Here is an 11,401-nt window from a genome sequence, read left to right on the forward strand (position 1 = left end):
GTACTCGGCCGGATACTTATGAAGAAGTAAAAATTGTTATTTTTGTTATAAATAATTATTACTTGTTGTATCAAATTCTTGAGTTGTACATTTCGATAATATAATAAAAGCCCTTTACTATGATATATTTGTATTTCTACTTTACACCTATTATACATAATTTAATTCCAACATTATTTTTGGCCGGAAACTTTTGCATGCAACTGTATGTTTACCGATGCATCATCCAATTGGTTCCAATGACAACTAAATATAAAAAGAATCCTCAGGTATAGTCGTGCAGCGAGCAAAACTTTGGGAAACGTTAAGGTACATGATAATAAAAGCATCGTATGCGTTTCTATCGATATCTCGGCGAGAAACGCTTAAATAGAGCTATGTTTACTCGATGCGTCATCCAATTGGTTCCAATGACAAACTAGCGAGGACTCGTCGCTGCCCGTCGATTCAAGGGAAGAGTAAACACTAAACACGAAGAAAGAGTCCGATGGCACGGGGACACAATAAACGCGAAAGATGGGTCACCGTTTGTGCACAGGGCCGTAACGCAACGCGAAAATATCAGGCGAGACGGTTCCAGGGAGCGCGTTCGACTTACAAGGCAACCGGTATTAATTACGTCTGCCGCCATCCGGGTGTTATCAATTACATAAACAGTGGATTCGCGCACTTTCCCGTGGAAGCCAATGACGCATTGCAGATCAAATGTTTTCGTCGGGGATCGAATATCTCCTTCTTGAAAATTTTAACACCTCCCGACGCTCATTTAAAAGTTCGCTTTCGCGTGACATCGAGTCATTTCTAATGAGAGTATTCTATAAGAGGAGTTCTATAAGAGGATAAATACAGTGGGTGTACAAAGTATTTGTACACTATACAGTGGGTGTACAAAGTATTTGTACACTGATCAATTTCTAAAAAAAAACTATGTAAAATTGTAATTTATTAACTTATTTTTGATAAATAATGACATTCTACATATTCTCGGAAATCTCTAAAATAAATATAGTACAAAAAAAGTAGCTATTTATGTAAGTTGCGAAATTAACAAGAAAAATACAATTAATTGATAGAAATATTGAAGCAATAAGTATTCGTACGACTGTTTAATTTTTAAAAATTCATTAAAAAAAAAAAGAAATTTACATTAATTTATAAGTATATAATACTTCCTTCGTGGGATTTCCCTTTGATTTCATAATTATTGTAACTTTTCTAAGGATTAAATTTACTAAATTATTAGATATTCGAAGTGGAATCTTCTTCAATTTCTCTATTAGAGCCATTTTTAAAAGTACTTTCCTGGAAATTTGATGTTTTCTAATTCGTACGGAGCAATAAACTAATGTGTTTACGTTATAAACTCTACTGTAAATGGTTCGTCATAAGAATCGTACAAATACTTATTGCTACTATACTTTTACCCACTTTTCCCACTTTCTTGTTAATTTCGCAAATTATATTAACTAGCAAATATTGTTTGGACTATATCTATCTTAGAGATTTCCGAGAATATGTAAAATATCATTGATTACAAAAAAAGAAGTTAAGAAACTACAATTTCATGCAAAAATTGTTTGGGAAATTGATCTGTGTACGAATACATTCTACACCCACTGTATATTACACATTGGGTTGTCCGGAAAGTCCATGTCGATTATTGGTAGGTGGTACAGGTCTGAATATATCAAAGTAGTTGAAAACAAATAACATGTATACATCCCTTAAAGGGTGGAAAGGTTGTGGAACAAAATGGCACCTATGTAATTCAATAAATATATATTAAAATTCACACGTGTTTTTGAATTTTTCTTAGAAATTGGCACAAACTTTCCGAACAACCTAATAATAATATTCGCGTTTCGTGAAGTATTCGTAAAAGGAAAGTGTCCCTGAAAGTAATTAACTTCGAGTACCATATATGTACGCCTGGACCCGCCATTGTGTGTGTTCATCATGTCGTGAAAAGTGATACGAGCCGGTATGCACTTGGAAGACTTTCGAAATACAAACGACGTCCGACGTACATACAATTACCACGTTTCATAAAATAATTGAACTCGGCGCGAATATTTTGATCGCGTGGCGATACCGTTTTCAAATTATAGTTTGATTGAAATGGAAATGTCTGCGTAGCTCTCACTCTTGTAAACCCGCATAGAGGCTTTCATTTGACATATTAAATACGGTAACTATTGCCTGGAAAAGAAAATTGTTACGAGGCGTCTATAAACAACGTCGGTAGGTGATTAAGAAGCTAAAACGAGAGTGCAAGGATGTTTTTAGCTGAAGAAAGATCCGGCAAGCTACGGAGGATATTAGACACCAATTGTACGCGTGACGTAGCCTTTTGTCGCGCTTCGAAGGTCGCTTCTTCATGGTGGCTAAATACGCTACGCTACCCTCGTTATTTGATTCGCACGCTGCAAAACGAGCGTGACCACGCGTTTACGCACGAAACCTGTTCCCCACCGCCGAAACGGCTCTTTCGGTTTCGAAATTTCCGCGTGTAGGCATGCCGCACAGTGGTTCCAACGCGGAAAAAAACTCAACTTTCGATAGTCAAATTTTTGTTATAGAACATGTCCTGACTACTGTGAACAGTCTGTAGAATTACACTGTAAAATGATTGTTTTAAATTTTATTTTTGAAAGAAGTTATAATTTAATAAAATTTGGAAATCAGTCGAGATCAGTCACTTATGATTGGGTAAAACTGAATTGATCGGTCATTAATAATGTCTAGTAACGATATGTGTACATGACTTTTTACTGTTTAGGCAAAAAAAAAAAAAAATTATGAGTAAAGCGAATATGCTGATTTTTCGAATGTTTTATGAAAATTATTGATTCAAAAAAAGCTCCGACAGTCTCCGGTTTGATTTATCACGTTTTCTCATCTATATTACACCAAGGAAACATGATGAAAATTTCAGCTGCGTCTACTTGCTCTTTCGGGAGTTACATAATTTTATTCTCAAGTATGTGTGAATACTCAAATCTTGAGAATCTGCGAATTCCTTCTAAAATCTATTCTGATGATGGTGTGACATTATTTTTGAGACATCCTTCGCAAAAATTGGCTCATGTTTAAAGGACGTATTATGGACGGGTAAATTCCTAACAAATCCACGACAGATAAAATGTACGATGATTAAAAACCATAAAAAAAACCTGTATTTTTTCCTGTTAAAAATTCGCTAAAACAAGGTTCAATGACCTAAACATACGAATATGAGGGCTGAACCTAAAACACCTTCCCCTTAGCGAAGAAGCTATTGACTTGTTATTATAAAAATTACTTTTTTTTTTCATTAAAATAATTTGTACATAATTCTAATGTATTTTTTCATCCCGAATGGAATGAGACTATTGTTGGATTGATAGGATGATCCGTTCTCGAGATATTGAGTTTTTTGCCCTTTTTGGCCATTTGGGACCACTGTGCGCCGCACGCTAAAAACGCCGGTTACACGAAAAGCAAAGAGTGACATCGACACTGCACGAATACCAACTGTCCCCTCGAATCGTTTTCACAACCGCGAAACTGAGGTTATCAAGTTTCGACTCTACGAGGCACACGCCATGCACGAAAAGCTAGGTAAAGGCGGGACAGTGTCTAACACACCTAAATTAGGGACCTAATCCCAAAGAGTTAATGGTGTTTGAGAACAGGAGTCGATATCTCTTCGAAACCCGAAATTTTCGCTCGTTGGTACGCCTCGTACCAACGACGTCATTTTTAGCAAATGTATGGAAAACGTCGATACAATCGTATGACCATTTTTGCATCGTTTTCGTTGCAAACTTCGTAACAGAGTTGGGCATATCTTTATCTAGATAATGAATCATAATGCTCTGCGATTTTGCGATTATGTGCACGCGTGGGTTTGTGATATGTATCAATCGCACTACGATCAAAAATGTGACGCACCAAGTACACAAGAATTTTACAGTCCTTAGAACAATTTGTAAATCACATGCTTTAGAGAAAAACATCACAAATACGCGTTTAGGTAAAGGAATATTTGAAGAATATTCATTTACTAGTTTTCATTACGCAGAAGACAATGAATTACGTTTTATCGCAGAGTTCTTAAGATAAAACTATAATCGTCACCAATGATCATAGCAAACAACGAACAACGATTATCCGAGTCAATTCGACTGTCTTATCGAAACAATTATCTAAAAGTTACGCGTCTTGCGGTCAAACGTTTCATTCGTAGTGTGAATCATCCTCCGACATTCTTTAATTTTGCGTTGACAGAACGTCAGGTTGACAAGGAAGACCGTACGTATTTACAGGTTGTAAAACGAGGACGACAAACTACAGCGTAGAAGAAGCTACGATGTCCAAATAAAGTGGTCGATTAATCTGCGAAATGGTTCGACACGTGGACCGATAAGCATCGTTTATCTGGCCAAAGATTTAATCGAAATTGTTCGAATAACGCCCAACTCTGGTTCACGAGTAGAATCACCCAGTTTCGAGGCGGCTCGAGATCGATTACGACGAGAATAGAGAACGACGATGATGTGGTCGCACGAGTGTCTCGAAATCGGTGACTCTCAGTTTCGCGTAATTTTGGCACTGGGTGGGATGCGTTTACAACATAGTGTCGTCCCGAATCGAGAGCGTTCGCGATAAACTTTCGATCCGCGCGAGGTTACCGCGAAGGATCCGTGACAGAGGCGGCGCGAGATGCACGACGAAACGAGTTACGCGACCTGAACGTACATACACGACAGCTTTTTCTCGCACCTGTCAGCAGATTCATATTCTTCAAGCTGGCCGTGTCTTCCTCCTCGAAGCGTGCGAGGGGTGCCTCGAACTTCAACTCGGAGATCTTGCCCGCCATGTCCCTCATTATTGACCGTGTGGACAACCGGGTACAGAGTCGATCACCGCGATGAAATTCGGCACCTTCCACTTGCGGCAGCGCCCCCGAGGCGCACCGTTCTTCCTTTACGGGTTTTCACGAGGGGTAGCCAAGAAAGGGCGAGAGCGAACACGGCGAAAAACAATCAGCGTACTACGCACAATCCACCGCATGCGAGGCTTCGCGAACGACTGACGCAGAGGGGGCTCGTTTGAAAACTGGTGGGGGAAGATGATTGCTGGTCGCCATGACGACCGCTGGCTGAGCGCGCCGATGGCACATAGCATCGGCAGTGCCGTATTTGGAGCACCCATCTCCCTGTAATCCGACGACCCCAATTTCGAAATAACATTATTTCTAGAATACGTGGATCGATATTTTTTGTTTCTCAACAGGTTTGCACATGTACTTTACATTGAAACAAATGAACTTGAGTAAGTAACTGATCAAGGGGTAACATCAAAAAATAAAAATCACTTTTTTTTTTACTTTTTTTTTTATTACATTTTAAGCGATTCTGAACAATTCTACGCAACGAAAATTGAATTTGAAGCGCTGAAAGTGGTAATAAAAATTTTTTGAGAAAAAAAATGGAATTTTTGTTTACAAAATTTCTTTGTTTGTCACGGAAAAAATTTGACGACACGAACTTAGTAAAAAGAACGCGATTAAATTGTAAAAAATATAAGGAAATACAACTGACAATTTTCTCAAAGAGAAAACAACGACAGTCAAATTTGCAGAAGACTGGAGACGCGGTCACCTTGGTTACAGCCATAGGGTACTGTTTTCTAGGGTAAAGAAGATAGTAAATTTCCGAAAAAGCAGTGTTTTAATCGATTTTGATAAAAAGAAATACGATTAGATAATATTTATATCGATAATCGAGCGGGACATACAAATTTTTAGTTTCTTGCGTCTTCTGAAAACCTAGGTTTTTGATATAAAGGTACACTTTTCTCAGAAACTGTTAGACCGATATGATCCAAATTGTTTACATGTGTTTTTTGATAGTTCGGCCTAATTTGCACCGAGGATGTTTTCAATATTTTGATTCCAAAAAAAGTTATCACTCCGCAAACCTATAAATTTCTTTTTTCAACTTTACACATTTTAAAAAAATTAACTATTTGCAATTTTAAAAAAATACTCGGTGTAAAGTAGGCCCAACTATCAGAAAACACGTGTAAACAATTTGGTTCATATCGACCTAACCGTTTCTGAGAAAAGTGTACCTTTGTATCAAAAACCTAGGTTTTCAGAAGACGCAAAAAACTAAAAATTTCTATTTCACGTTCGATTATCGATATAAATGTTGTCAAATCGTATTTAATTTTATCAAAATCGATTAAAACACTGCTTTTTCGGAAATTTACTGTCTTCTTTACCCTAGAAAACAGTACCCTATGGCTGTGACCAAGGTACCGCGACTCCGGTCTTCTGCAAATTTGACTGTCGTTGTTTTCTCTTTGAGAAAGTTGTCAGTTGTATTTCCTTATATTTTTTACAGTTGTATCGCATTCTGTTTACTAAGTTCGTGTCATCGAACTTTTTTGTGAGAAAAAAAGAAATTTTGTAAAAAAAAAAATTTCATTTTTTTCACAAGAAAATTTTTTTACCGCTTCTAGTGCTCCAAATTCAATTTTCTTTGCGTAGAATTGTTCAGAATCGCTTAAAATTTAATATAAAAAAATGAAAAAAAAAAGTTATTTTTTTTGTGATTCGCACGATTTTTCGTAAGCGACGCCATGATTTTCGCGTAAATCGAAGGGTAGGCGTGATTGGTACATACTTTCTTGTGTAATAGGCTTAATTAAATTGAAATTTTACGAAAAATGGTTTCGAGTGAAGCGAACTGTGGTACCGACCTAGCGAACAAGCAGCGACATCATCACAGATGCGGTAAAGAATGGAACTAACGAATAGTCTATTTTATTACCTGAAGATAGAAAGCAAGCAGTTGGTAATTCCATTGGTCGGTAAACCAATACAGTTTGATTAGAAGTTGAAGACTTCTCGTCCAGAGCCGCTGCAGCGCGCGTTCTGGCATCCAATTTAAATTGTTCTCTCGATGTAACGAGACTAATAAACGCGTAATGTAAAAACGTGGATGTTAAATACCTAGAGGGTGTTAAATACAGACACATCATATCGCTCTGAACTCAATTATTGGATATAAAATCTAGGAGAAGACCAAACCTCGAATATCGATACGCATTTATCTCTTAAAAATATTTCTTAATTCTGCAATCGACCATCTAGTTACAAATTTGATCGCTTGTCACGTATGGAATAAGTTTTACGCAATATTCTTTCTTTCTTCCATCGAGACAGCCATGCCTCGTCAAGTTTTTGCGAGATCGTTGTCACAGCGAAATAATTGCACAGCCACGCCTCGGTTATTGTAAAGCAAAAAAAAAAAAAGTTGCGCGTCTCACGTTGACTATGCATAACCTTGCCAATGCGCAAAGCAACGATTACGTTATACGTAGGCGGTAATTCGCTATTCGAAGATCTAGTTTTGACATTTTCCCGTCGACACGATCTTTTAACGAAAGGTCGAATCCTCATGGCGCGATAAAGTCACGAGACAACTTCTGAAAATACATGTCCTCGATCCAGATATGGACAACATTTTTGCCTAGTCGTAAATGTCAAGCAACGTATAAAATATCGACAACCTTTTATTTTGCTCGCAGAAATTTTATTCATTTTAAATGCCGCCTACGTTATGTTTTCATTATTCGAATGAAATCATGTCCATCTACGGTTTTTATTCGTCGTCTATTATTTCAATAAAATTTTACCCGTTTCTGTCTCGACCGCAACAGAGTTGCAAAAGCATGCGTACCGGGCCAGAGTTACTCGCGATTTACATGTTTGTGGGTCATGAGAGGAATGCAAAAAAAAAAGAAAAGAAGAATGATTACAATGGGGGAATTGTGGTTAACCTCGATAATATCATAAATCGCATTATCGAGATGGCGACTGATAAAGAAAACGGATGCGATTTTTTCCCCCCCTGCGTGATCTAGTCGCTTTCGATACGAACAACTGGATGAATCAGTGACGTGGAGAGCGTCATTAATACTTTCCCAACCGCGCCGTTTATCTCGTTACGTAGTCTCGAACCATGGTCTTTGAAAACAAATAAACAACGAACAAGTAGAAGTGCAGATAACGTGGAACAATCATCGACCTCTGAAGAAGGTAAACTGCGACCGATTAAAATGTTTATTTGGCAAAAGCATCCCTCGAGACGGTTTGGCCAATGTCGAAACAAGAAAACGGCTGATGTTTAAAGATGCAATTACCCAGGCGTACCTCGCGGATGTGTTCGAGTATCGTTCGAGGTTTATCTTGATAATTGATGGAACGATCGGTTTTTTAAAAGGACTCGTGATCGGGGAACGTTTGCAATTGAAAAAAGGATCTCGACTCATGAAAGATTCATGCGACGCGGTTTCCAGGAGAAAAAAATATTGCCTCCGCACGTCGGCGGATTTGCGCTGGGCTCCGCTGATTGGGAATAAATCAGCTTCGCGCGGTTGTGCGATGTAGATGGCCGGGGCCTCGAATATTATTTCGAGTGCCGTGCCGAAGGATCGCGGTTCGTTTTGCGCGTTAACAATAACGATGATCGATAAAAAGGGTTACCGTGTCAAGTTGGCCACTCGTATATCAGAGTGGATCAGAGGTCGAGAGTTCTTACCAGTTTGCAGATTGGAGCACTGATTTCCCCTCGCATTTCTTTAAATTTTACACCGAGCAAATTATTACGTAATCGGACAAATTAACCATACTTTAGGACATTAAATTGAACGCTGTTCAATTTGAAAATAAAAGAAACTAGTTTTCGTACTTTTAACCCTTCGCGCTTAGAACGGTTAGGTAACGCGTTGGCAGTCCGAGATTCTCCTTAGATATCTAACTTGGAAGATAAATGTTTTGAAGTGCAAACGGGTTTGAAGTTTCGTCATGTAATATCCGAGTATACAGGGTGTCCCAAAAACGTTGGAGGTCCTTGAAACGCGTGGTTTAGGGGGTGATTTGAAACAACTTTTTCTTTAGGAAAAATTTCTTACAAATGTTCTAATACGATTATTTTGAAAAACATATATTTGAGAAACATATATTTGTGGTAACTTATTTTATATATAATATGATTGCCGATCAAAAAAAAAAAAAAATGAAAACTGAAAAATAATAAAAACAACCACATATTTACAGTTGGACGCACATGTGCGTAATCCGCAGCGAAAGTGATAATGATGCTGGGTGCAAACATGCTATCGAAAATCACGTAGCTGCGCGGCTCGTTTCGACACTTAGGCGGTGCACAATTATATAATGACTGCATTATTACGCTACAATCGTATGTAATAAAAAGCAATCGTTCGTTTTGTTGCGTATACGGGTGCGGATAATGGATTGCGGTTTTGCCATAAATCCTGAAGCACGCACGACCAACAACGCCCTTCATTTGCACGTACCTTATCTTGGACGTGTCTCGAATCGGAATCCATAATTGCACTTCTATACTTGGTCGAATATTTTTTTATGCTTCGATAACCATCAGCTGTACTTTAATTTTCTTATTTTTTTTTCCTTCTTGCATCTCATCGATTTAGTATTGCATGAAATCGTAGAATTTACCAACGGCCCCGAGGTCCCAATATTACATAAACCCACGGCCGGCTGAACCGACATTCAAATGCTACACTCAAATTTTACAACGAGGAATTATTTATTTACAAATGCTTATTATATATATTTTATAAGATGAATATTAAATAGTAATATTTTGATGATTTTCGTCGCTCCTTTAAGCTGAATTGTCGATACCAAAAAGTGTCTTGAATCTGTTAATGGTATCGTCATTCTGTAGAAAATTAATCAAAGTCGGTGTCTTTTAATCGAGTAATTTTCTTAAACGCGAATACGTTTAAGCTGCCTTGCGCCGGCCCTGCATAAACCCATGGAGTTAACAACGATTACGCCCGAATGTTACATAAACAACATTAGTGTTTATCTTACGCGACCTTATACTTTGCCTGAAAAAAAATTGAACGAAAGAAATAATGCGAGGAGAAATTGAATAAAAAATATTAATACATGCAAACATGTGAAGTCCCAAGTTGGGTTACGTGTCAACCAGTTTACGTAATATTTACATATCCTTCGACGAGCACAAAAATAAGAAAAAGGCCGCGGTTAAATTTCGTCCCGGTGAAGAAATCAATCGAATTTCTCGATCGTTTAATAACACCTTACGTAATGAGTTACAACTTGTAACTTACGAGACGTTATCTTCGATATCGTGCAACGGTTAGATTTAATTAGATTCAATTAATTTCAACAACGCGAGATTGTACGATGAGGATCGTTTTTTTTTTCTAATTACACCTGCGCGAAATAGTAATTACGAGTATCCGTGGCGATCGCACGCAGGGAACGGTCGCCGTTGGCCGACGGTTACCCACGCAATTATGCCGATCCGTATCCGCGTACTCACGAATTGCCGTGAACTTGAGGAACAATCGAATGGACGTTCGAGGCGTTAATCCGTTGAAGTTTACGAGCATTTTTACGACTCGAAGTGGAGGAATAGCGATTCTTGTTTTGTCGGTAGATTTATTGGCGCTTTGATGGGATGTTCAGGTCGTTACGTTAAAGAGTGATAAGCAGAATGTGGGATACTGTATGAAAAGGTTTGGTTTTATGAATTACTATCTGCACCTCGAGGTTCCACTGGCAGAGATGGGAGTATTCACATTCATAAATATGAATATGGATAAATTCACATTATGCGGATTTGTAAATATGAATATGAATAAATTTATGAATAAAAATGTGAAGAACGCGTTATCGATTACGAGAATACATCTTCCAGAATTTCGTACACGTGTTTATTAACACAACTATAATGTTTTTTTATAATAATAACAACGATGATTGTTTTATTTGCATAAATTACATAATTTTTGTAATTACCCATTTTATTGGAGTGAAAACGATTCTGTGTGGGATAGTAAACGATGTAAGTAAATGATTAAGGTTATTTAATGAAGAGTTAATTACAAATAAAAATGTGAACAACGCGCTATTTACGATTAAAAATGTGAGTAACGCGTTATTCACATTTTTATTCATAAATTTATTCATATTCATATTCACAAATCCGCGTGATATGAATTTATTCATATTCATATTTAAGAATATGAATGCTCCCATCTCTGTCCACTCGTGTGGAATACTATTCATTACAACGTATATTAAGCTGGCGTAGCCATTTCAAAAGGCCAATGCCAAATTAACACGATATTTTTTTTTGCTATTTATTTGCCAATTATTTGCCAAAGAATTAATTTTTTTGCTCCAGGCGTTTTCGAGAAACAATGGCTATGCTAGCGTAATATTAAGCTAACGTAGCCACATGTTGTATCATAAGACATAACAGATATCGATGCCATCTTTGCGACATATTTATTTGCTATTTATTTGCTATTTATTTGCTAT

The 11,401-nt window shown here is 37.5% G+C and overlaps 1 protein-coding gene across 3 annotated transcripts in view; it reads right to left on the reverse strand.

The window, feature by feature from the left end:
* LOC128877327 (fasciculation and elongation protein zeta-2) overlaps positions 1–11,401 on the reverse strand; it is a 45,792-nt gene that overhangs the window by 15,947 nt on the left and 18,444 nt on the right. Inside the window, exon 1 of one of the 3 annotated variants that reach the window (XM_054124535.1) lies at positions 4,765–5,087. The exons of 1 other annotated variant lie outside the window; for it this stretch is intronic. In XM_054124535.1, the coding sequence (XP_053980510.1) occupies positions 4,765–4,870 (106 nt within the window). In that variant the 5' untranslated portion in view covers positions 4,871–5,087. Of the gene's footprint in view, positions 1–4,764; positions 5,088–11,401 lie in introns of those variants that run through there. One more of the 3 variants, XM_054124534.1, reaches the window with a different exon arrangement.

This window comes from Hylaeus volcanicus, chromosome 5 (genome assembly GCF_026283585.1).
Source record: "Hylaeus volcanicus isolate JK05 chromosome 5, UHH_iyHylVolc1.0_haploid, whole genome shotgun sequence".
In the NCBI taxonomy this organism is placed as follows: Eukaryota; Metazoa; Arthropoda; class Insecta; order Hymenoptera; family Colletidae; genus Hylaeus; species Hylaeus volcanicus.